Here is a 27,479-nt window from a genome sequence, read left to right as displayed (position 1 = left end):
GCGGCAGGATAGTCCACTTATTGACCAAAGGTTTTACTTTTGGTAATGAGTAGTTCTGGTGCCACAACTTGTGCCACAAATTGCCCATGTGGGGAGTTATGGTTAGTGGAGGGGTGTTCCCACATGGATCCACCATCACCCCTCCACCAACTATAATTCGCTATATGGGCGAGTTGTGTCACAAGTTGTGGCACCAGACTTATTCTTTGGTAATATATTGATCAAATTAGAACTAATGTTGTGGCTTCTAATAGGAACTTATAGTCTTGAGAGAGAGAGACAAATAGTTTTACTACCCCTTTCAACTTGAGAGGAGTTACTCACTTGTTTGTATTTATTATATTTTGAAAAGGACATGTCATCTAACCTAAGTAGAAAGTATTAATTTTTTTTTTAAAAAAAAAAAAATTTTAAAACCAACATAGTAGAAGTGTTGTATATATTGAGAATAATGTAATTGTGGGGGCCGAAGAGAGGGCACCCTTAACAAGACCGACCTGAGGAAAAATCAGGCCCAACTGGTTATCAAACTAGGCCCAGCCCAGCTAAGACAACCTATGTACTAGACGAATCAGAAGAACTGAGGGTTACAACTCGCCTGAGGTGGCCGAGCAATAGTTGCCCCTTGGAAAGGGCAAAAGGGGGCCATAAGAATTATAAGATTGGAAGCCGAAGAGGACCATGGTGACGTACAGACAAAAGAGGGAAGAAAACTTCCAGATAAATTAACCATCACCTCTACATCAAGTGCTTTGCAACAACTCAACCTGTTGCATTAATGGCAAAATAACTCTTGAACAGTACCCTCATAGCTTGTATCTTACTCTAACACCACCAACAAAATAGTGATGGAACAAGTATCCAAGAAAAGATTAACAGCCCTCCAAGTGGAAGGCTGAGATGTGAACCAGATGGCTATAAAAGGAGGAAGGACCAACCCCCCACCCCCCCCCCCCCCCCAAAAAAAGGTAGGGATCGGAGAAATTAGAGAAAAGAAATATTGTCTGTAGGTTGTAACGCATGTATGACATCATTCCTCAGTCAGCCTGAGGAGACATAAATAAGAATCTTTATCATACCTGACAATTCTTTTCTCAGCAGAATAGAGGTGATTTGTTATTTCTTTGTATTTAATCTAGATTGTATAGTTTTGAAGCTCAAAGTGTTGGCCTGCATACTCATCTCCATAAATAAATTGCATTGGGCCCAGGCACAGGTCATCGAGGTTGTTTTTAGCCCATACAATAAAAATACATCCGGGTTATGATAAAAAAAAAAAAGAAGATAATATATTTTGGATTGATATGCTTAAGGATGGCAATATAAGCTTGTCCTGTAGCTACCTATCTTGATTAACCTTGAATGGATCGGGTTTTATTTGATCTGTAGAGCAAATCAGATGGGGAATGGGGTTTAGACCTTGACCCGTAGTGGGTTGGAGACAAGGACAAAGCCAAGATTTTAATTGAGGGGGAAGTTGGGTGAGTTGAAATATGAATTAAAAAAAAAAAATTAAAACTAATATCCATTTATTATTAACAAAACATCAACAAATGAAACTACTTAAAACAACTTTTCTTAATATATTGCAATGAAATCATCCATTAAAAATAGAATTCAACGTTCTTTTGAGTTTTAGAAATCATATATGATCCCTTTCAAATCAAAGAGCCCTTTAAATCAAATTAAAGTTATGATTATGATCTCATTATATGTTCATTAGAATTCTAACAGGTTGACTTAGTATTATTGCCAAGTAAAAAGAAAACAAGACAAAAAAGGAAATCTATTTAGTAAGATTAACAATGCCATAGTGCTTAATGAACAAACACACAAAGTACAAAATTGACCAAAAACAATAGTGGACCATTCAATGAAATAGATAAGACAAATAGATAAAAGGAACGAAAATTTTAAGCAATTAAGTTAAGAAAAATAATGATTCCAACTCACCCACCAACAATCTCAAATTATAAAATCAGAAGTTCTTGACATTTACTAATTGCATCTATCTGCATTAGACATTCAACAATGTGTACTGTGCCGTGTGAATGTTGCGCTTTTAATTTTATTAACAAATTGCTAAACATGCCACTAACTAATTAAGTCTAAGAAAGCGTATTTGTTAATATTTTAATCCAAAAGACAAAACATAAGTATTTTTTTTTTTTTTGGTAAATTAAACATAAGTTTATTAACTATAAACTTTACTCAACCTATACCGAGCAACTTTAGGAATTTGTATTGTATAAATTTAAGGAGTTGTTGTTTGGACTAAATTTTTTGTTGTTAATTGGGACTAATTTTGTTTTCGTTTTTTTTATTTTTATTTTCCTGAATAAGAGTAGCAAGTGGTTGTTCCGTTGTTCCACTATCCAATATATTAATTTAAAAAAAAAAAAAAAAAACCTCTAAATCCAGAGAATAACGCTATTTCAGTCAAGTCTGTCACTTAACTTGAATCTGTCTCTAGACTCTACTGTAAGTAAAACTATTGCATAAAGAGTTGTTGCAAACTATTAAGAGGTGTTAGTGTTAGAGCCCTGATTTTTATTTTTATTTTTCTGATAAATAAAGAAGTATTCTATTAAAAAATATCAGTACTAAAAAGCATTATGATATTTGTTCAATATATAGGCCGGCCAAAAAGTTACGGTTCTGATTTTAGTGTTTAAATGCCCAGTTATTGCTCCCATTGAAGAATTTTCACTAACTGTCATGTCGTTTTTCCTCAATGTAAATGAAACCTATCGTTTTGAACAAGAAAAAATACCGCAGAAATGTCAAGCCATACAGTACTAGAACCGATAACATCATATTATGGTCCTTGGACTCATATTTTGGGCGGGTGATTTTGTGACTGATTTGCTTGACAAAAAAATAAACAAAAAAAGATTTGCTTACTGGTATTTGGTGGACTAGATGTAGAAAGATTTCAGTCATTGGCTTGTTACTAGTCTGGTAATGGTTTAGAAATGATATGATGGTGGTCTTGGTTGTGAAAATAATGTGTGAAGACTGAAGATACAACATTAATTAGAACCAATTTTTGCTGGCAAGGGAATTTGTACGTACCTTGAGGCTTTTGGGGGGCTTCGGTAGGTGGTGCGGAGAAGCAAGTAGTTTGATTCGTATCGGCGTCATTACCACAAACTCTATTGTATTGAATACAGTCACTACAAGACTTATCCTCTTTCCAATTCACCTCAAATCCCTCTTTCAGTACTTCTTCCATTTTGGACACATTCCAAATATCTCCAATCATTGTAGGAACTGGAACGAAAACAGTTGGACCCTTACATATACCAGGACCATTAATTTCCGGTACACCAATTCCTAGACAACCAAACAATTCGGGCGTGGTTGAAGGACAGCCATAGACGAGCGTAATATTTGCGTAGACAGAACTGTAAACAAAAAAGTTGGAATCAAGGGTGGTATTCACGGACTTTGGTGAACAAATTCCGCCGGAGTAGTAGTCCTCTCTGGCAATTTTGAGGCTTCTGGTGGTCATGTTAACACTCAAAACGCGGTATGTTACGTTCCTCATTTCAATCAAAGTGATGTTACGAGTACAATTGAGAAACAAATCTGGTTTGCCACAACCACGCACTCGGCCAGCTCCCCAGAACGGATAATCAACGTTAGCGATGTCCCCGCAGTGGTACTTATTGTTACAACTAGCATACAAATCATCATAGCATAAGAACACAGGAATTTGGACGAAAACCAAGATTGTGATGAAGAAAATAACAAGAGGGGGATCCGGAAATAAAAACCCAGAATTCATTTTTGGTGGGGGAGAAGTGATGGATGAAATGAACTATTTGAGTTTGGTAGTTTGAGGGAAAATAAGGAAAACATAGAAGAGTCACATCACTTCTTGGGAAAATTTTTCTACGGAGCAGTTGAAGACGAAGACTTTGAACATTAAGTCACTTCCGTGGGAAAAGCGATATGTTGTGACAAAAGAGGAGCCCGGCTTTCACTACAAGAATAGACCAATTGCATTTTGATTTCATTGAAGATTCGAATAGAATCGGTTTATTCAATTCCAACAAGACGTAATTTTTGCAGGATATCCATGAAGAGAGGATGTGTCAACACCCTTCGACACCAACTTCTCTAGCCTTTAGAAATAGAGGTATGATATTTAAAGACTACATTAGTGGTGGGAGCAAAATCTCCTCTACAAGTGTCAAGTCAAGGAATGTGCTTTAAGTCCAGATCTATAGTCAACAGATCATCAAGCTTCCCATATGCTGTGTAGGGGGGATCTGAAGAACAGGGAATAGAGTCTCAATCGAAACTTTTATCAAACTAGTAATCTTCGAAAAAAGGGGGGGGGGGGATGATCCATTCCTCCTTTGTGGAAGTATTCTCTTCTCCCCCTAGCAGTGGACTATTGATTTTTTGGTTGAAGGCTCTGTAATTTTTGAAGAACTGGATCTCAAACTGCGTTTGACACCCATGGTTTCGTGCTTGTGGAGGATTCTAATGTTTGGGTTTAAAGAGAAGAAGATAAGGAAAAAATGAGAAAAATGGGGGAAGGAGATAGTTCCTTTTTCCTTTTATACTCTGGGCAATTTCTTTCCTTTTGTACTTCCAACAGGTGCTCTCTTTCCCTCTAAAAACAGCCGTTTAGAAAGTGGCACATTTTCAAATTTTGACACGTGTCAACAGGGGAAGAATTAGAGTTTCTAACAGAATCAGTTACTAAAAAGTACCCAAAAAAAAAAAAGCATTTGTAGAGACAACGAAAAGGCATGATTCTTCACCAACAGGTTTATTTTTTGCTCTTGTCTTGTGTTTTAGTTAACTTACATGTTTATATGTTGTTTCTTTGTGTAGCAATTCCAAAAGAAAAAGGTAACAGCATAAAGAAAATAATAATAAACAAGCTTTAATTACACAACAAATTTGAAAACAAACTATATTGTTAATATAAATATGTTCCAAAAAGAAAGGGAGGTTTATATTGTATGGCCCTTTTGGCCTATCATCCCTTTTTCTTGCATTAATAATAATAATAATAATAATAATAATAATAATAATAATAATAATAATAACATTTGAATTACAAAACAAATAACCTACAACCTAAGGCCAATAATATGGCTTACCTAAAAAAAAAAAAAAAAAAAAAAAAAAAGGACCGTAGATTTGAAGGTGAATAGCTTAGGGGGAGCAAGGTTTGTAGGCATCCTCATCTGCCCTAGAGTCAGAATCTTCTTGGGGATAGTCTAGAGCCATGTCCTCCTCTTCCTCCTCCTCACCTTCATCATCTCTAAAGTTAGAGTCATTAGAGGAATCTAACTCCTCTAAGTCAGAATCAGAATCACTGAAGGCTATTGCGCTTGATTCATAGTTTGCTTGAAAAGCTCTGCGCCTTCTCCTACACCTTGAAGCAGCCCCCATGAAGGCATTGTAGGCTTCATCCTCAGCATCTTCTTCGACCTTCAACCGAAGCCCTTTTGAGACCTCCCCTTCTTCTTCACTCCCTTTCTAAGGTTGAACTTCTTAAGGAAGGAAGACTTGAGGGGGAAGAGGATAAATTGGAAAAGGGAGGGGAGGAGGAAGGGGAATGGGTTTAGGGTTGGGTAGTGGTGCATTGTTGATATTTGAAGAACTCGAGTCACTGCTCGAAGAGGTGGAGTCTTTCTATGGAGAGTTGGAACTTGCAGAAGAAAATCTAGCCACTTCGTTGATAATGGGGGATTTTTCTCTCTAAAGAAGAAGAAGGTGTGAAAATACAAAAGGAATTAAGAATAAAGGAAGATCTTTTCCTTTTTAAATCACCAACCGGAGTCAAGCGAAAAGACACAACATTTGTGAAAAGTAATGCCTATATGCCAAGTGCGGGAAACAAAGCGACGCCAAAATGGCTAGAAATACTCGTGGAAGCCACGTGTCCAGTTTCAAACGTCACGAGGCATAATTGCTTGAGTATTAAAGTCTGATACAATGTGACTGTTAAAGACTTTTGCCACTAAGCGCCATTGATAGTCAGGGGGTTAATGTATAGTACACCAACCAAGGCATGTGAGAATCCTGACATGGCTAGATCTAGACCCTACATGTGGAATGGCTGTGAGCAAAGGAGAGGAAATGTTGGTTAAAGTAAAGGATCTTTGGTTTGTGCTAACAGCACAATCATCTTGGGGAAGAGTGAAGTTTGCACTTGACATGGACACCCAACACTCACAAAAGGGAGATAGTGACCCCCTATGGTTAAAGGCTATGAAATTCCCCCTTTTTATTGGCTGTGCTTGTGCTAGACCGCTGTTAAGGAAACATGCATCACCCTCAATGCCCCTAATGTCCCTTTCCTTGTCCAAGGATTGCTCCCCACGTAGTGGCAAGGTTACCCTTTATGCCGCTACCTTGACTTTGGCGTGCTCATTCTCTCTCCTTCAGCCACTACATAGTACAGTAGTTGTATTAGGATTCACATGGAGGAATCATGGTTTGACACCTGTCTTTTGTACTTGGCAACATTCCTCAGACTATAAGAGGAACATGTTGCAGGACCATTAGGGCAAAAGAACCAGGAGAGAACATTAGAGAAAAGAGTAGAAAGTTTGTAAGGAAGTGAGGTAGAGAAAATGCCTCTCTTTTAGGAAGAACACCATCATTGTACAAGAAAAACTTCCATCTTTCACAGAAAGCTTGAAAGAGTAAGGGAAATTCCCCCTTGCTCACCCGTGGTTTTTCATCCCTTCTTAAAGGTTTTCCATCTACATTTTTTGTTTTCTTTACTTTCCTTGCAATGCTTTCTTTTTCTCTCGATTTTATGATGTTAAAGCTTTCATTTTTATCACTTTCGAGCTTTTTCATCAAAATGTATTGTTAGATAGCTTATCCACTTTTCATACAAGTTCATAAATCTAACTTGCACGTACATGTCCCAAACTGAATTACTGAGTAGAATTACCTAGACCATTGCATCCTTTACGGTATTTGAACAATCCTCTTCTGTCCCCCTAAGGAAGGGAAATAATGCCTTGGGAGAGTCCGCCAGCCAAGCATATGATTTGTCGTTAGGCTCAAGTTACAAGAAAATCATTTCAGTAGCAGAAGAATGGGACCCACCCCTAACATAAGGTTAGAAACATTAGAATAGTAGCCTAGACTCAATGGACCACCCAAGCATTGGAGGGACCCACATGTCAGCAGGATATTCTCTCATCATTACGAGTTCACAAACAGAAAGGTATAAAAATGAAGGAATGAGTTAGACGAAGGGGTTGGAACATTGTTTTTGGGAGAGAAAGATGGGAGAGCAGAAGGAAAACACTAGTTGATATCTGGGGAAGGTGACGTAACTCGAGACACCTAAGGGGCACCTTAGCTACCTGAAATCCTCCTCGAGTGGTCGGATTCTTAGCCATAAATTATTTTTAAACGTCTATTACCCCCATTGTCTAATCAAGTTTCTCTTGGGATTTCTAAAAAAAAAAGGGTTTCTCTTGGGATCTCTTGTTGTAAGTTATACCCTATAAGCAGCATACAAATTAATTGGAGATCCAGGCCCAATGAGCCCAAAAGCCGTTGTGGGCTGTATCACCACACTATCTCATTGAAAAGTCTAGCATCAACCTCATAATAAAACCATTTGTTTCAATTATTTAGAAAATTGTATTGCTTTCTATCTTCATTAAAATAAAGTAAAAAAAATAAATACTGCAGGATCTATAAAGGCAATTTTGCTTAGTATTACACCAACTAGGTCAATACAACTCGTTTGAGTTGCAAAAAAACCCATTGAATTTTATTGGTTTAATTGCATAAGTGGTTCAATTAAATAATCAGATAGAATTAACATTGGTTCACTAAGTTATTAATCCCAGTTTAGTCTGAGTTTAATACCCATGGAACCCACCACTTAGGTGTCCTTAAAGGGACAATCTCACCAGCTTAATATTGGTTCACTAAGTTATCATCACTAAATCTTTTATTTTGTTGATTCTTAAAAAAAAAAAAAACCTCTAAGAATACTTTTAATGTAAAATAAACAAACTCTTCATTTATTGCAATGAGTAGCTAATAACTTCACCAAAATTAAGAACTTTTTGTAAAATTTTTATATTTTAAAAATAATAATTATCCTTGAATGTGGTGTTACCTTTAATATAAAAATGAACAAACATTTTTTTTTTCTTTTTTCTAAATGAGTAGTAAATATCTTCACCAAATTAAAGATGCTTTGAAATCCAATTTAGAAATTTAATTGGATTTTCTTAGCTTCGGATATATATATATACACACCACAACTTGTAGAATGATGCTGAATGAATCTTGATCGAAACCAACATCACGGCATAGAGAAGAATAAAATGGCAAACGAAGAGTGAAGCTCGAAATTCATTTCCAGTCAAGAGGGTGGAGGAGAAAGGATTCTTTTTACCTAATGTGAATTTGGTTGTTGGAGGAAAAATTTAAGAAATGGAAATGAGTGACTTGATCAAATACGGGGAGTTTAGGACTTAAACAAAGGCGATATTACAACTGAATCATAATATATATGATTTATTAGTCATTGGGATACTCTACCCATATCATATATGTGAGTGAGCAAACCATAAAACCTTTCACTACAACTACAAGCAATGCCACACTTCCTTTTCAGTATAACTGTATCAACATGTGGCTATTAACCATTCTCCACCTACCTAATCGCTGACCATTCATTCACTCTAATTATCATACATAAAAGTATGACTTTTAAATGCTTGGAATATGAAGTGGAAGACGAAGAAAAATGATTGTGGAAAAAGATGATAAACGTATACCAAACGAAACCTATATGGTGAAAGCTTTATGACTAAAAAAGAAAAAAAATCAATTGAACCCGATCGATGTACCTAATACGGGGGTCACATCCAGCACAATTAGTACCGCATGTAGCAGAATGGAATCCCATGCCGACAAATTCTCAAGTCGCATGACCATCTATACTAATTACCAGTTTTGTCAACTATACGTTTTTTTTTTTTTTTTTTGGTAAACTGTCAACTATACGTTTACGCATTAAGAAAAAGGATCGCAAAGGTTCTTCGCCTAGTAACGCTTATATAGGCTCCCCAAAAGGGAAAAAGATTGTGTGTTGATGCGCTTGCACTCATGTTAATTTTCGTTTATTTTGTTGCTCTCTGGAAATGCTCTAAAATGTTTTATGATGATTGATACGTACCAAAAAAATGGACCCAAAGAACAAGGACAAAGACACGAAGGTACCCTTAGGCCACCGAGGGCCATGGCCTCCCCTTGGATTTTTTAAATGTTTTTTCCCCACTTAATATATGATATTTATAAATATTATTGAATTTTTTGGTTAAAAATTCATATGGCCCATTAAAATTGAAACAAAATAAATAAATAAATAAATAAATAAACAAAATAGTCATCTAATCCAAAAAAACTCAAAATTAATTAAAATGGTCATCTAATTCATATTTGTGGTTTGTTGTCCCTTTCAAAAAATTTCAATTTTTTTTACTAATAAAAAAAATCCCTTAAAAAATCTTTGTTGGAAAAAAAAAAAATATTGGTACGACACTTTGGTTGATTGCTTATTTAGGACTATTTAAAAAAATTTGAAATCTTGAGATTTGAGTGTTATTCAATTAGCTAGTTCCACCTAGTGGACTTTATAGTTGAGCACTATTTTGATTAGATATTTTTTATGCTTAAACAAGTTTTAGCAACAAGATTCATAAATCATGCAAAACTACTATTGAAAATAGATTTCACCATTTAAGCATAATGTAATTTGACATTTGGCTTCTAAAAGTTGTTAAATATTTTTTAATTTTGTCAATGGCTAATAAGGACTAGAAAATTAGTAGCCTACTAATTTTTTAATAGAGTGGTTATACATTTGAGCTTATACTTAATCTTCCAATTTCCACTACAACTATTGAATGAGTATTTGCAAACCATGAATATTATCAAAACACTCTTTGATTTTATACATTGAAATATAAAATTTTGCAACATTTTTTACGGAATTAATCATTTACGATTTTTGAGAATTAAAAGAACATCAAAATTTATTTTGATAGATAATTACATTGCAAATTTTTAAGAAATAGTTATTTTGTGTTTTTTATTAATTTGTTGATATTTTGTTAATAAATGGGTGCTAATTTGGATCATCATAAAAAAATAATAATATAGTTCTTAATTTGACCCCTCAAATAGAAATCTTGACTTTGTCCTTACCAAAGAACCTCTCTATACTTTAGCAACCCAAACCAACCAAAACCCCATCCACCCCTCCATCACTATGAACAACTAACATTCCCCCATGACCTAATAGAATGGGATGGCTGGATATTAAGGAAATCAAATCATACCTTCCTTAATTTAATCCCCATGACCTAAAGTGCATGCAATTTCAATTAGTTTAGGCCAATTATTTTATGTAATTTTTATTACAAAATAATTTTTAAAATTATAGTGAAGAGGTTGAGACCTTTGTTACCTAGGATTATAGATCCTAGCCAAGTTGTTTTTGTGCCTGACAAGTGGATATCAGAGAATGTGGTCTTAGCTCAAAAAGTGGTTCACAGTTTCAATTTATATGGGGTTTAAATTGGATTTCCAAAAAGCTTATGACAAATTGGAATGAGAATTCATCTAGGTTGTCCTCCACAACTAGGTTTCAGTTAGAAGTTAATTTCCTCAATTCAACATTGTGTAGCAATGATTACATTCATCCTTCTGCTTAATGGAAGTAAAGGGCCTGTTATTACTTCATCAAGGGGCATTAGATAAGGAGACCCCATCTCCCTTTCTTTGTTCATCTTATGCCATGAAATTCTTTGTAGGCTTATTAATAGAGAATTGGATAGAGGTAATATCAGCGGAGTTCAGATTGTAGTAGGTAGGGTTGTCCACAGGTTGGGTTTGTCCCTAACCCAAAACTAACCCAATTAGATCGGGTGGAGAACTTCCAGACCTGTAGTTGATCTGTAGGGTATTGGGTCGAATGGATTGGGTAATCCTTGGACGGTGGTCAACTTTAGGTGAAGCCCAAAATCGTTGAAAAAGTAGGAGTGGAGAGATCTCATAAGATCTGGCGAGACTCGTCTAAGATCTTGTGAGATCTCACCAGATCTGGTGGAGATCTTGTTGAATTTGGAGAGATTTCCACCAAATTTGGCAAAGAACTCGTAGTGAATTCCTACTAAATCTAACGAATCTCCACCGGATCTAGCTATGTTGGTAGCCGAACTCCGTTGCATCTAGTCGGAAAGGTCATTGAAATGGTTTAAAATTGCCAAATTTGATGTATTTACAGTTGGGTAAGGTTGCTTGGGTTTTTGAGGAGGAGATCCGCCGATGTTTGGTTTTTGAAGGTTGGGACTCATAGTCAACTGCTAGAGCAGTCAGATTTGGTGGTGACGGGTTGGGTCGGATTTGGCGGGTGGATTTGGTTTGCGGGTGGCTTGAACAACCCTAGCAGTAAGACCCCAAGAATATCCAAATTACTATACGTGCACAGATGATGTTATGCTATTTTGTAAAGCAAAGGTAGCTGAGATTGAGTCTCTGATGGGCTGCTTGGAAATATACTGTAGATGGTCTGGTCTGTCTATTAGCTTGGAATTGTCAGGTATTTTACTCCTATTTCCTGGAATGAGTTATGTTAACATTGCATGATGGTGAGTTGGGCTTTAAGTCTTTTGAAAGTTTTAACATGGCCGTTATGGCAAAGCTAGGTTGGTGGGTTCTTTCCAATAGAGATAGTTTTTTTGTCAAAATTCTAAGAGCCAAGTATAGAGTTCACAATAATTGGCTAAATTCTGGTCCAACAAAAAATGCATCTTGGTCTTAGAGAGGCCTGTAAGCTATTAAACCCCTTATGGCAAAAGGTGCAAGCAGACGAATAGGAAATAGTTATAGCATTTGGGTTTGGGATGAGCCATGGATCCTAGATGTTACAGATTTCATTCCTAAGCCTCGAAGAGGCCATGGGGAGACTTAATGCTTAGTGGTTTCTCAAGTAACGAATCAAGATAAAATAGGTTAGGATGTGGCAAAGCTGAAATTTTATTTTGATGAAGCCTCTGTTAAAGCCATATTGAACACACCTAGATGGAATAGTGCCCAGGTGGATGGATGGACCTGGATAAGAAGTAGTTAAGGAGATTGACTGTCAAATCAGTTTATAGAGAATTAACAATGGATGGTAACGTAGCCCCTAACCACCCAGTCTTAAAGAAAATTTGGAAGTCGAAGCTCCATGACAGGTTGAAAAATGCACCTCTGGCATACTATAGTGGGTGCCCCTCCCACAAGGGATAGATTGAGCAAGCTATGTCTCTTTGAAGAAACTTCTTATGTTTTATGTGACCATAAAATTGAATCCCCCATTCATCTTTTTTGGAATTGTCAAGTCGCAAGGGCATTATGGTTTGGAAGTGGGTGGAAAGTTAAAACTGATGCTATATTCTTTCAAAGTTGGGAAGGTCTTATATATGGATTTTAGATCCACCAATGATATTTGGTTTGAATATGGAACGTAAGGAAGCTTTTACTTTGTCTGGAGCCATAATACTAGAATTGATTTGGAAAAATAGGAACCAGGTGTTGTTTGAAAAGAAGACTTTTGAGATTGACAGCCTAGTTGGGAATCTATGCTTGCTAAAAAAAGAACACGGCTGGAGAAGTGAGATCCCACATAACAATTCTGTCTTAAAAATCCACAGCAAATGGTCTCATCCTCCAAAAGGACATGTGAAATTTAATTGCAACGCTGTAGTGGGCAAAGAGTTCTCAATTGTTGCGGACCTTGCAGTGGTCGCTAGAGTTTGGAGAGGGACAATGGTTTTGGTTGCATCTAAAGAAGCCGATACCATTATCCCTCTCTAAGTAGGGGTCGAAGCAATACTATGGGCAGTGCAGCTAGCCAAAGCCCAGAACTTGGAGAGAATTATTATCGAAAGTGATTCCAAAGCTTGCATAGAGGCGTTTCAGGGGCTGGGTTAGAGTTGTCCTAGAGGATTATAACCTGGAGATATATAGTTAGTAATCTAGTGGAGGCTTTTAGTGTATGTATTTTCAATTGGGTTAGTAGGGAAGCTAATAAATCTCCTTATGTTTTGGCTAGGTGGTCTTTGAAGAATAGGCTTTTGGTTTCTTTGATTTAGGTTCAGGCCCCCAAGCTTTTGTTGATGTTATCTTACAGGAGCATTGCTTTGGTTCTAATATGGGCTCCTCCTAAGTTGTATAGTTTTCTGGTTCAATAAAAGTTTTACATATTATGAAAAAAAGAAGTAATAATAATAAATGGATAGTACACTAAGACAAAGATAGTACAATCTAATAGCGAAATTAGCATAACACATCACACGAACTTTTCAAATCTACTTACTATTGTATCAATTGACCACTTTCACTTGTTTATTATCAAGGATTTTAGCTTATTTTTAATTTGGTCCTCAACATTTTATAGCTTTCATTTTGGTCTTTATAGTTTTTAATTTGTTGTCATTTTAGCCTCTGCCGTCATTTTACTTATAATCAATTAGCCACGAAGACAAAAAAAAAGGAATTAAAGATATTTTTGAGGCATAGAGGATTATTGTTTTTGTCAAAATATTGAAACATGATAGGTAAAAGAGTGACTGCTGACATAAAATTTCCGGGTTTATCCTACTAGCTTAAGATTTTAATGTTGTGTTTCGACTTTCAATATGCTATTACAACTTCTAATCTATAAAATTCCAGAGTATTAGTTATCAGACCCAACCCCAAAAGTTCTCCCCTAAAAAATTATCTATATTGCAAATCAATCTATTGAGACTAATTAAGAGGATAACAAAAATGAATAGAATGATTTGGTCATCGCTTATGGGATGAATAACATAAGTAGTGGTGCTGTGTTGTCCATTTGAGATGATAAATTGTGAGGATGCAAATCGATTATTGACACAAGTGGAATACGTACCTGGTGAAGTATAATAGCACGTTGACTGATTCCGCTTCAGGTCATAACCACATACTCCCTTGTATACCGTGCAATTAAGACATGCCGCTGTATCCACCTTCCATTTTACATCAAATCCTTCTCTAATGGCTTCCTCTAATTTTGACTGATCTATTTCTATTTCTATTCCTGTCCACGGACTGGACTGAACTGGAACAGGAACAACTACGCTTACTTTACATTCCCCAGGCCCATAAGCTCCCCATTTGGCGTGCGCAAAACCATTTATTTGGCAATTGAATTGTCCGGGGAAAGGTATCCAAGACAAATCACAGCCATAGACTATTGTAAGATTCTGTAAACCACTGCCAGAATCCAATAGTTTAGGATCGAGGGTGGAATTCACGAACTCTGGTGAACAAATCCCAGTCGAGAAGTCCTCTCTCGTAATGTTGAGTATTTGGGCCTCGGGATTGACACCTAACACTTTGTACGTCACGTTCATAATCTTTATGGTAGCAACACTTCCCTGGCAATTGAGCTTTAGTCCAGGATAGCCACAACTACTTGGTCGGTTATCTCCCCAAAAAGGAAAACCAATGTTATTCAACTTTCCACAGTTGAACATATTGCTACAGCTCTCGTACATATCTTCATCGCATAAAGATAGAGGAATCTTGATGAAAAAGAAGAATATGAAAAATAAAGAAACAAGAAAAGGAGACGATGAGAGAACCCACGAATTCATTTCCAGAGATAAACAAAAAGAAGAAGAAGAAGGTAGGTAGTGATTATGGGTAATCTATTGTACTAAGGAAAATAAACGAAACATAATTGAGTGAGTGTTAACAGGAGAACATAACGTCCAACCAATAAAACAAAAAAAATTTGTGTGGAAAGAGAGAGAAGGAATCACATTGGACGTTTAGTTGACTTAATTACAACTTCTTTAAGACTCCATGCCCCAACCAATTTTTGTTGCATGTGTGATTATGGTTAATTAATATAAAAGTGAGTTTAGATGAAAGCCTTTCGCTACACAAAATAAATACATTTTCTTCTCATCCAATATCATGTCCCTACCAAGTTGTAGTCTACTAAACACTGCTATTGTTCAGACTAAGACATATATATATATATATATATATATATATATAATATGAAAGCGGAAGACCAACAAAAATGTGCTCATTTAGTGTCCGTTTGGCATGATTAATTAATTTTGCCAACTTATTTTATTATTTAATTTATTTTTGTTATTATTTATAGGCCCCACTGCACTTTTTAGTATTATTCATGGGTACTACTGTACTATTTCAGTTAACTTTTACCTTCATCTATAGTACTTACAACAACAAAAATTTCAATTTTAATAAAATAAACAAATCTCAAACATACCCTTAATATTAATCAAATTAAAATAGCGGACAAAGTCGCAAAGGATATATTAATTAATCAGATAATGACTAGAAAAGCTTTGCGTATTCAATGCGCCGTGCGTAATTTGGTCCAGATTAGGTGTCGTGACTCATCAACATTTGGATGTGAACGTGTAGCTCCCATAGTGTGTGTATATATATATATATATATATATATACCATGTGAAGAGTCCTATTTAATTGGATCTTTTTCCAGCCGAAGGGATTGAACAAACACGGCAACCGTGGTCAAAAAACTATGTGAGGAGACTTGACTTACAAACCATGAACCCAAAGACTTTTAGGCTTCCAATTTTGTTCTCCAACCTATCTGGTGGTTCAATTTGCTGAATTTATGGTCATGTACAAGAGATTAAATTAAACCCATCATAGGGTCTACTTTTACCCCCTCCAATAACAACGCGACACATCCGATTTTTGTGCAAAAAGAAAAAAAAAAGAAAAAAAAAAAAAGAGTATGATTCACACACAACTCTACACTAATAAATACTTAATGTAATATAATAAAAAAAATTAAAATCGAAATAAGCTGAAAACCAACTGAAATACATGGGTAGCCTACTAGCCATAACATAACAAACCCAAACCGATAGTTTCACCTTACTCAGCAAAAACCAACACAATCCAATCCCCACAAAACAATATCAATATTTTTACGAAAATTGTGAGCTAAAAGTAAAGATCATTAACAAAACCCATGATCCTGTGTTAACATGAAGATGCAAAACTTATGGCCTATTTGGATTGAGGAATGAGGGGGGAGAGTGGAGGGGAGTAGAGTAGAGTTGGCTGAAAATATGTTAATTTTGGGCTAATTCTGCTATACTTAACTTTCACTCCCTCCCTCCCCCTCAATCCAAATAGACCATTAGGGCCATTACAAACACAAACCATAGAACATTTTGTTGGGTTATAGATTGATCCCAGTTAATTAATTTAATTACCTAAGTTGATTAATTATGTCAAATTATTTGCAATTCGTGGAGGCACCAACAAATCACCAACTAAAATAATATGCAGCGGAAATTAATGAAACGGTGATTTGTTAACGAATGGAAAAAACTTTTCACAAGCCAAAAACCCCCACCAAGTGAATTTCAGGTCATCACTTTCAAGAATCCACTAATTAAGAACAAGTGGTTACAAGTATAAGGAATCTTACCACTATCCTAGACTATCCCAAAACACCAACCTATAGTTGAACCTTTACACCAATCCCCAATTGGACTTGCTATTGTAGAAGACTTTTTCGCATGCACAGATCCCAATAAGTGACTAACTCCAAGCAATTGATTGATTGTTATTGGCTGCAAAGTTCTTCACTTCAAAGCATGTTGAAGATTTGGAAGCACTTGATTACAAAACCTTAAGGTGCATAAACGCAGTAGCTTCTCACATAGTGTTTGAGTTCTCTAATTGAATCTTTGTGTCTTTGTGTCGAGCTTCACCATCAATTCTTGATAGATGTTAGTGTCGACCCTAGTGTCGAGAATTATTGAAACTGTTTTTCTTCACTTGTTTCTTGGATCAATCTTTCATGTCTTTAATGATACCACTTTTATATTTGAACAACACACTTCTTGATACATTAAACTCAACTTAGATCTACCTAATTACAAGTGAAGTGCGTTTTGTCAAAGGATAAGCCAAAACATAGAAAATATGACCCTAACGCATTTTACTGTTTCAAAATTTGGACTTGTTTGTGTTTGAGGCTACAACATACGGTATTATGAACAGAATTGCACAGAGAGTCTCTGTAACACATTTTAGCTCATTGATGCTATCTAGTGGCACCTGTCAGACTTTGGCTATGTCATTGGCACCCTCTCCAACGGCTTTGCATTGTGAGATTCGGTTTTACCTTTCAGCTTAGTTGGATTTTAATTTCCAAGTATTTATAGTGTGTGTCATGCTCTATTTTTCTTCGTGTAAAAATCTGATGTGTCATAGAGTATAAAATAGCCTTTTACACCAAGACTGCTTTGAATTTACTCTCCATTTAGAATATACGCAAACATCTACATATACATATATTGAATGCTTTGCTTTACATATACTAACATACGCTCCACTTTATGCTTGACCTAGTTATTGTAATGTATGGTAAACAATTTACAAATAAGTATAACTAAATGCATATTAAAATTTTACCAAGTTTATATAATATATATATATATATATATATATATAATGTTTGTATATTTGAAATATAAATAATTACTAATAAAATAAATTGTTTGGGCTATTTTAATTGTTATTTGGGATAATTTTTAGACTATATTTAAGGTGTCAATATCTCATAGGTCAAAATAAAATAATAAATTGTGCAATTAAATATAAGTATTATAAAAATGTTGTAAGATTTTATTGTGTATCTCATTAGCTATTCTTTCATGTAGTTTCCTAGCTAATGACTTAATTCTCTTTTGTGGAATTTAATAGCTAATTACTTAGTTCTCCACATAGGATACTTGTAGTGGGGTGAATATTGGACCTTATTATAATGGGATAAACATTGGGCCTATTTTAAGCATTGGCCCAAACGGAGGAAACAAACCTAGCATTGGCTAGCCCATTCTGATAATAAACAAAGGTCCTCGGATCATTGGTCAGAACCAATGGCCTTCCAGGCCTAGGATCAAGACTGTATCCGAGGCATATCCGAGCTACTGAGATAAATCCTAGAGAAGTTACACTTTTCCGAGGTAGCATAAACATTTTGAGAGAAGATCCTTGTAACAGAGAATACTAAATTCAATAAATAGAAGTTCATTTCCATATAGTGTGAGAGTCCTATGATTCACATGTTCTTGTCCAAACTTCCCATTGTGGATCAATATTAACCCATGATACAAATTAGTTGTGGCACATATCTTGCTTAGTGTCCTAAATCACTGAGTTGAGGTTCATGCACACACAATATTGTTTTCTCTCCATTTGGTTTATTCCTCCACCACATTTAATGCTGAAAGACAAACTTGAATAGTAAGAAAATCCACAAAAGTCTTCATTCATGATGAAAAACCAAGAAATAAAAGCTCGATAAGACTAGAAGTTGTCTAGGTGGATGCTTGAACAGTAAGAAGGAACCCTAGAAGACTCTGTTCATGATGAAAAACCAAGAAAGAAGAGCTCAATCAGACCAGAAGTTATCTAGGTAGACAAGAACAAAAAACGAAAAAGAAGAAGATGGCTGATATAAAAGAGAAGAAAGAAGAAAGAGAAAAGACCGACACAAAATATATCAAAAAGAAAGAGAGCATAAACATTCTAAGAGAAGATCCTTGTAACAAAGAATACTAAATTTAATAAATAGAAGTTCATTTCCATAAAGTGTGAGAGTTCTATGATTCCTGTGTTCTTGTCCAAATTTCGAGAAGAATCGACAGGTACTTGGGAAGCAATATCTTCTTCTTCTTCTTCTTCTTTTTTTTTTTTTTTTTTTTTTTTTTTTTTTTGAGATAGTTTCAATGTATAGTGTCTATTTCTGATAATAATTTTTTATCATCAGACCAATACACCAATTAATTTTTGGTGTAAGTGGAGATTAAATCCTAAATCTTTTATTCAAACCATAAAAGACTTTTCTAGTTGAACTAATTAGAACCCACGAAAAACAATATCTCTTTGTTTGTTTGTTTGTTTTGTTTTGTTTTGTTTTGTTTTTTTTTTTTTTTTTTTTTTTTTTTTTTTTTAAGTAATAGTTATTAATGATATGACTAAATGTCAATTTTCTAATATAGGTGTTTCGGCTGGCATTGGGACTATATATATATAATTTCATGCTTTAGAAAAGAACAAATCCCAATTATAAAAGTGATCAAGAAGAACACAAAAGACAATCAATATGTCAAGGCTTTCTTAATAAATCAAGGCTCACTTGCGCTCAATCAATATACTTTTTCGGAGATTGAGAAAATCACCAATTCATTTAGAAACAAATTAGGTCAAGGAGGCTATGGTAGTATATACAAAGGTGTACTACTACTACTGGATGGTCGTCTAGTAGCAGTTAAAGTAATAAGTGAGTTGAAAGGAGGCTATGGTAGTATAGACAGAGGTATACTACTGGATGGTTGTCTAGTAGCAGTTAAAGTAATGAGTGAGTTGAAAGCTACTGGAAGTCTGGAACAAGAATTTATTAATGAAGTTGTTACCATTAGTGGAATTTCCTATGTTAATATAGTCACTTTTTTAGGTTACTGTAATGACAGAACTAAAAGAGCTCTAGTTTATGAATTCATGTCAAATGGATCTCTAGATAAGTTCATATATAACCAAGGATCTTTGAGAACAAATCTTCAATTGGAACGGAACTCACTCTTCCAAATTGTAGTTGACATTGCTCAAGGATTAGAGTACCTACACAATGGTTGTAGCACAAGAATTTTACATTTTGACATAAAACCTTATAGCATTATTTTGGATGAAGATTTTTGTCCGAAAATATCTGATTTGGCCATACAAGATTACACACGAGAAAGGAGAGTATTGTATCTATGTTGAGTGCCAGTGAAACTATAGGTACATTGCACAGGAAGTTTTTAGTCGAAGGTAGCCTTCAATCATGAGAAGTTCCTGATCCAAAGCCTTTCTTGTCTTCTCCAACAGGATCCGTGCGAATATATTCAGCCACGTCATTACCATAAAAATTGGCTTGAGGCATATCAAGAAGCAAAAAAGGAAAAAAAAAAAAAAAGTAAATAACTCAACACGTTCTCAAAGGATGGAAAATAAAATCGTTGCCATGGCAGAAGGTGCTTGAAGGGTTAAACTTACGATAACATGGCTGCAAATTTGTTACAATCCACTTATAGATTTGTATTGTACTATTAATGTAAGTCTTATATTATATACATTTCTTTAGTCTATAATATAAATCTTACATTAATTATTAGTGCAATATAAGTGTCCATTTGGTTAGGCTTTTTGAGAGTTTAAAAAAGTGTTTTGAAAACGCAAAACTCTATTTTGCAACAACAATTTTCCAAAGCTTTTTTACAAACACTTATTTTAATTTAAACATTTTTTTGAAAGATTTTAAATTTAAACTTAAAACACTGTTTTCTAGCGGTTTATACAAACGCACCCTAAATTAAGAACTTTCCTAAAATTTATATGTAAGATCTCTTAAAGTATTGAAAGGTGGTGTAGGATGTTCTTTTTCTTATATAGGGACTTTAATAAGAATATAAATCCTCTATATCACATTTTGTGTTCTCCTTTATGTTTCACAAATTACAATTTGTTATGTGTTTATTTTTTGAGTGATACTACAAATACAAAATATTTTACAATATTTTTATAAACTAATGTTGTGGCTAACTTCTTACTCATTTTCATTTAGACCCACCATTAACATCATTTTTTCATTTACCAATAATCACCCACCATATTAGCAGTTTGTAAATTTTTTTGTAAAATAGTTTGTTTATTTAGCATTACTCTTATTTATTTATTTATTTATTTATTTATTTTCTATTTTAAACTTTGGCTATTTTATAAAGAAAGTTAAACAAATACATAGCAAGTTGTGATTTTTTTTTGAGAGAGTTTCAACCTATGGCGTCCACTCCTGATAATAGCTCTTTATTGTCAGAGCAAGATACCAATCAGTTTTTGGTATAGGCGGGAATTGAACCCCAGATCTCTTATACAACCATCAGAAATTTTACCAGTTGAGCTAATTGGAACCCACCATAGCAAGTTGTGATTGGTGGAATATAAAGTGGAACATAAAAAATAATACATAGAATTTGTATTCCTTTAATAGATATTATAATAAAGGACTAAAATAAAGATCAAAAAGAAACATTTTATCTCTTAATGGCAATAAATGTTTTTTCCAGTATCTTAAAATGACTTTTGCTTAAAAGTGGTAAACACATCAATTTAAGCATGAAGTCTTGTAAATTTTTTCCAATATCTTAAAATGACTTTTGGTCTCTACATTTTGGTTTCATTCTCATTTTGGTCTATACCTTTCTATTTTACCACTTTTAGTCTCAAAATGAAAAACTGGTTCCATTTTAGTCCCTACCATCATTTACTAACAAAAAATAGCTTACGTGGCAGGCAGAGTACATAGTTGACACACAGAACACCTACATGTTCATTAAAATAACTAGTCGCTAACTTGTGTGATGCACGGGATAATTTAAAGCAAGTTGTTAACAATTATTTTTGTTGAAAGTAAATAATTAACCTACTGAAAGAAATAAGTTTTTGTTGACATTTTTCCTTCAGAATAATTTTCATAAACTTAGAAGAGTAGGTGTTGCATTTCGTCAATGATCAATAGAATCTTTTATTAAAAAAATCATACCTAACGGCTATATAAAGATGGTCGAATCCCAATTACACTAACAAAAATAACCTATAATTATATATAAAAATTACATTCCCACTTTTTTTGACTGACCAGATAGAAGTCATTATTAAAAAAATAATAATAAAATAAAACGCAATGATACAAAAAGAGAGAAAGGGGGGGGGGGGGGGATGAAACATAAATTTGACATAGACACTAGAAATTAATATTGAAAACTAAGAGCATGCTTAGAAACTTCAAACTTCAAAGAGTCTCTCAAGTATATAGAGCCCCAAAACAATTCGGGTAAAAAACCATTTTGAGAGCGGAATATATTTTTAGACCCCTTCATAAATTAAAATAATAAACGAAGTAAGCCTTTCATAATCATCAATATTATATTTCCGTAGAAACTAAGCATGATAATCACAATAACAAACTACAAAATTTGTACTATAATTATAAAATTTGACACTTTCAATAATGATAACTATCAAACTGGTAGTAGGAAAAATTAAATTTGAAATCATAATGGAGATTAAGGGTCCGTTTGGATATTGTTTATTTTGCTGAAAACATAAATCACTATAGCAAAATAATTTTTAAATGTGTGAATAGTGCTGTGGGGCCCATTTTTAATGAAAGTGCTGAAACGCAGACGCTGGGTCTGTTTCAGCTATACCCAAACAGGTACTAAATTATAAGCTTACTATTTCAATCAAATTTAATAGAATATTGGAATAAAAAAAAAAAAAAAACCACTAAAAAGTTCCTCTCAAAATATGATTTTGAATAACATTTAGCACCAACTTAACAATAAATTAAGGATAATTAACATATAAAATTTAAATAGTAAAGTCATTTTGGAAACATCATATAGCCAAGTTTCAACCAATATAATCAAATCCAACAACACCAACACATATTAGAAAATTCATATAAGGTTAGCACAAAATGTTGTTTAGATAAGCATATCAAAGAACTCTGCAAAATAGAAGTTTTAGCAAAGATGTGAAAAAGAATGGCTTACTAAATGGGCAGATAATGTCACCTACTTGGGATTATTAGGGTGCAACCAATTTGATCAACAGAACATTGTAGAATATAAAACATTGCATAATAGAGCTGAAAGAAGCAATCTTTTTAAGCATAATTTTTTAATGTTACGATGTGCTCATGCTCATTATCTTGAGCATATATTAATCGTTTCCATTAATAAAATACCACAACTTATCAAACAAAAAAAGTAATAATTATTATGTAATTCTTTAGACTATCTTGTGTGTTTATTATATACAAAAAAGATTGATTGAAATGGTGAAAATTTCAACTGGGTTTCACACTACAAACAATGATTCATGTTTAAAAGCAAGAAACAAACACAATATACACACTCATATTAGATGTGTATTGTGCATATTTTGAAAGAGGAATTTTATCAAATAGCTGAACTGCATTCAACTGAGAAGCAAACCTTTTAAAGTCATATAAAATTTAAATAGTCAAGTCATTCTAAAAACATCATATAGCCAAGTTTCAACCAATATAATGAAGATACAACAACTACTAAGAGGAACATACACCATAGTTAGCATCCAAGAGGGGCCTGTGGACTATTTACAAAATATTGTGTGTCCCTAGCTGCCAAAGTTTTTGCTAGTGTAGATCAACACAGAGACAGCCACACATGAGAATTCGAAGAGAGAACAAAGTGGATAGATGATGATCAAACCATATAAGAGGAACTCATGCACAAACACAAACAATTAGAGCTCTAAGAGCCAAATATTTCAGAACCCATCACATGCAGACCTAACCTTGATACCTTATCATTCACTTCTGAAGAAACCACGTGCCTTGTCTTCATCTTCCTTACGTGGATTCCCACTTTTGTCAGATTCTCTTATGGTTTCCTGATATATTCTGAAATTTCAAAGATGAAAAACATATTAGATCAGTTAAAGTCAAGACTTATTCAGACGCAAGCAAAGATTAGCAACTCAAGTAAACTCAATGTAAAATCACAAAAACTATATATAATATAAAATTGATGATAAATTTAAATGTTTGTGACAATTTAACGCATCAGATACGTTGATAGTACACCAAGTTTCAACCTATGTGTTTTTTCAAAATAATTGAAAGCAGAAGGCGGAGAAGCAACTGGGAGGTGAATAACAGAGGCAAGGAAACGTGACCAATAACCAAATAGTGGAGGGGATACATGACTGGAGTGGAGACAAATAAGGCTGGCGTTTTAGGGTTTGAGAGAGGAGCAGAGTGAAGCGTGACTAAAAAATAGAAGAAAGAAGCAGATGACAAAAAGGGGCTGTCGTGGGTTTTAGGGTTTTATTACGTTTTTTTTTTTTTTTTTTTTTTTTTTTTTTTTTTTAATATTTTGCTGACGTGGAAAATTGTGGGAGCTTTAGAGATTTCGGTTATATATATATATATATATATATATATAGATAATAAAGTTTGTTATTTGGTATTTCAATAATGTCGTATAAGCATTTTAAATATTGAAAAAGCCACATCGTTATTTTTACTTTTCTTTAATTATTTTAAAATAAAATATAATTTTACTTATTATACTACAACAAAATTTTCTTTTCATTATTTTATTGGAAGATCATGTCTATTTACGTTCTTTGTGTTATTCCCATGATTGTTCATTTTCTTTCCCCAAGCTATTCATGTTCTTCCTCAAATAACTGGTTGCTCAAAAAATTAAAAAAAAATCAATATTTTTGTTTCTCTTCATGCATTTTCTCAGCAACCAAACATGAAAAACATACACAACAATCTTCAAATTGAGACCAAAACCTAGCAATCACTAGAACATCTAAACCAAAACACCAAAACATCTCAACCAAAGCACCAAAATAGAAAAACAGCAAAACACAACAACCTAACCCATGAGCCATCACCAGACATAGTCGACCACCGCTTCATAACCACCAACCAACACTACCGATCTTTGTTTCACAAGGGAAATCGGAGAGAGATAGAGAGTGAAAGTTTTAGACCAGAGAGAGACTGATAGTTATCCACAGACCCACTGATCTAAGAGAGAGACCTAGCGAGAATTAATGAAGATCTAACCAAGAAACAAGTGAAGAAAGAGCTGTTCACTAAATCTCGACAGAAGTCTCAATAGAATCCTTTTTATCGAGAATTAATGTTAAGCTTAACACATGCTGTTTCTATTGAGAATTACGAAATCAGATTTTTTTAGATCTGATTGCATGTAGATTCTTGTATATTTATGTAGGGTTTCTTTTCTCACAACCCTAGATATATATAAGGATTATTTTAAAGACCATTGCACATGCATTGAGTGACCTAGTGCCTTATTCTCTCTAAAAGAAGCTAATGCATTTTTACGCCAAAGGGTTTCGTCACCAAGGAGCTTCCTGATCTTCATTATGCATGAAGTGAAGAACTTTGCAACCAACAACCTTCTTCAAGTTGCTGGAGTTAGTCACGTACTGAGATCCGTGCATCATTGGTTAGTCACGTACTGGGATTTGTGCATTAAACGGAGAGAGTGCCACTACAAGATCAAGTCCAATTAGGTATTGGAGTAAAGATTCAACTGTAGGTTGGTAATTTGGGATAGGCCAAGGGTAGTTGGTAAGATTCCTTTCACTTGTAATCACTTGATTATTGATTAGTGGATTCTTAAGAGTGATGACCTTAAAATCACCCGGTGGGGTTTTTACCTTGGTGGTTTTCCCCATTTGTAAACAAATTACTGTGTCAAATTTAATTTCCACTGCATTTAGTTTAGTTGGTGATTTGTTTGTGCTACCATGCCATTGCATGTAATTGAACCTAATTAATTAACTTGGGTAATTAATTAATTTGCAAGGGGTCAATACATTTTGCCCTATCAAGTGGTATTAGAGCAGGCACACTTTGATTAGGTTTTAATTATTACTGTGTGATCCGTTGACCCCTGTTGTCATGGACAAAGGACAGTCTCTGATTATTCCACCTTTATTTGATGGCACTAACTATGCATACTGGAAAGTACGTATGAGAGTTTTCTTGCAGTCTTTAAATGAGAAAGTGTGGTAAACTGTGGAGATTGGTTGGAGGAAGTGTCGGCTGATTGGGATGATGCAAAGATCAAAGCGACAAACTTCAACAGCAACGCATTAAATGCCATTTTCAGTGGGGTCATGAATGAGGAGTTTAAGAAAATATCCTCGACTGAAACTGCAAAGGAAGCATGGACCATTCTTCAGACGACTTATAAAGGAACTAAGGTTGTTAAAGATTCCAAGCTTTAAAGGCTTACTACAATTTTTGAGAAGATCAAGTTGGAGGAGGATGAGTCATTCAATAAGTTTTATGCTAAACTCAAGGACATAGTCAACTCAATCTTTAATCTTGGGGAAACTATTCTCGAACCCAAGGTCATAAGAAAGGTGCTAAGGTCTCTACCTGAAAGATTCTATACCAAGATCACTGCCATTGAAGAATTAAAGGATATTGACTCTATTCCTTTGACAAAGTTGACTGGAAATTTGCAGACCTTTGAACTAGGGTTGACAAGACTTGGGAAAGCAAGCAAAGGAAAGAATGTGGCACTGAAGGCCAAAAGTAATGAAAAGGATGAATCCTCTAAAGATGAGGATTCAAAGATGAAATCCTACATCACTAGGAAATTCAAGAAGTTCATCAAGAATGCCAATGTGAAAGGATTAGATAAGGATCGATGGCAAGGAAATACGTCTCAGTCCAATGGTCAGAACAAAAGGAAGAAAGACTCTAAAGATGGTGGTCAATACACCATTCCCTCTGGTCCTAAATGTTTTGGCTGTCATGGTTTTGGGCATATGAAATAGGAATGCCTAACATATCTTAAGGCTACTGGAAAAAGCAAGGCACTTGCTGCAATCTTAAGTGACACTGAAGCTAAAACTGAGTCCAATGACAGTGATGATGAGGGAATTCTAAATGCCTTCACCACTACAATCGATCCTCCTAAAGGGATTACGAAAGTTGATGATAAAGAAGAAGACTTGGTGGAGTCAAAATTTGAAAAGATGGATGAGTAGGATGACATCCATATAGCCTATGCAAAATTATACAAGGTTTTGGAAAAACATGAGAAACTGTATAGGCTAGCCACCAAGAAGCTGAGTGATGTGGAACTTGATCGAGAAGAGCTCTCCACAAGGTTTGATGAAGCAAATCAGACCATTGGAGTTTTGTGGTTCAAGAAGAACTTCCTTGTTGAAAGGATAAAGAAGCTGAAAGGACAAAGAAGCTTGAAGCAGAGCTATTCCAAGTCAGAGCTCAACTGGAGAGGACTTCCAGTGCAAAGCTAGACGAGATGCTAAGCTTTCAGAAATTTGCTTTTGAGAAGACTGGATTGGGGTACAAATTCTCTATATCTCCTAATATTGCCTTTTCTAGTAAAATTGTGTTTGTCTCACCTGCTAATGATGATATTTCAGAGAATGTTGATACTAAAATTGAAATAGCTTGTGAGAACATAGATAAGGGAAAATCTATTCTAGGAGCACCCCCTAAGGTTGAAAAGAAAGAGACTAGGAACCTTAGGACTAAGAAAGACAATAATAAAAAGTCTAAACAAAAGAAGTCGCATTTCTCTCATCACTACGGAGCTTCAGGGCACACTCGTCCAAATTGTTATAAGTTGTTAGCCACTCAAGAAAGCAATAGTATGCTCTCATTTGGAAACCAGAATTAATTTCCATCCTCTCTTGCTCCCCTAGGAGATCTTCTTAAGGCCATTATGTTCCTTTTGAACCTT

The 27,479-nt window shown here is 34.7% G+C and overlaps 2 protein-coding genes across 5 annotated transcripts in view; both read right to left on the bottom strand.

Annotated features, from left to right (window-relative positions):
• LOC126713854 (LEAF RUST 10 DISEASE-RESISTANCE LOCUS RECEPTOR-LIKE PROTEIN KINASE-like 1.3) overlaps positions 1-27,479 on the bottom strand; it is a 111,537-nt gene that overhangs the window by 24,441 nt on the left and 59,617 nt on the right. Inside the window, exon 1 of one of the 4 annotated variants that reach the window (XM_050413751.1) lies at positions 13,958-14,719. The exons of 2 other annotated variants lie outside the window; for them this stretch is intronic. In XM_050413751.1, the coding sequence (XP_050269708.1) occupies positions 13,958-14,684 (727 nt within the window). In that variant the 5' untranslated portion in view covers positions 14,685-14,719. Of the gene's footprint in view, positions 1-3,075; positions 3,806-13,957; positions 14,720-27,479 lie in introns of those variants that run through there. One more of the 4 variants, XM_050413752.1, reaches the window with a different exon arrangement.
• LOC126713856 (LEAF RUST 10 DISEASE-RESISTANCE LOCUS RECEPTOR-LIKE PROTEIN KINASE-like 2.5) overlaps positions 23,122-27,479 on the bottom strand; it is an 88,775-nt gene continuing 84,417 nt past the window's right edge. Inside the window, exon 4 of the mRNA XM_050413755.1 lies at positions 23,122-23,611. The gene's annotated coding sequence lies outside the window, so the exon portion shown is untranslated. The remainder of the gene's footprint in view (positions 23,612-27,479) is intronic.

The sequence above is a fragment of the Quercus robur genome, chromosome 2 (assembly GCF_932294415.1).
Source record: "Quercus robur chromosome 2, dhQueRobu3.1, whole genome shotgun sequence".
Lineage (NCBI taxonomy): Eukaryota > Viridiplantae > Streptophyta > Magnoliopsida > Fagales > Fagaceae > Quercus > Quercus robur.
Note: the sequence above shows the minus strand (reverse complement) of the source record. Positions and strands in the feature narration are given on the sequence as shown.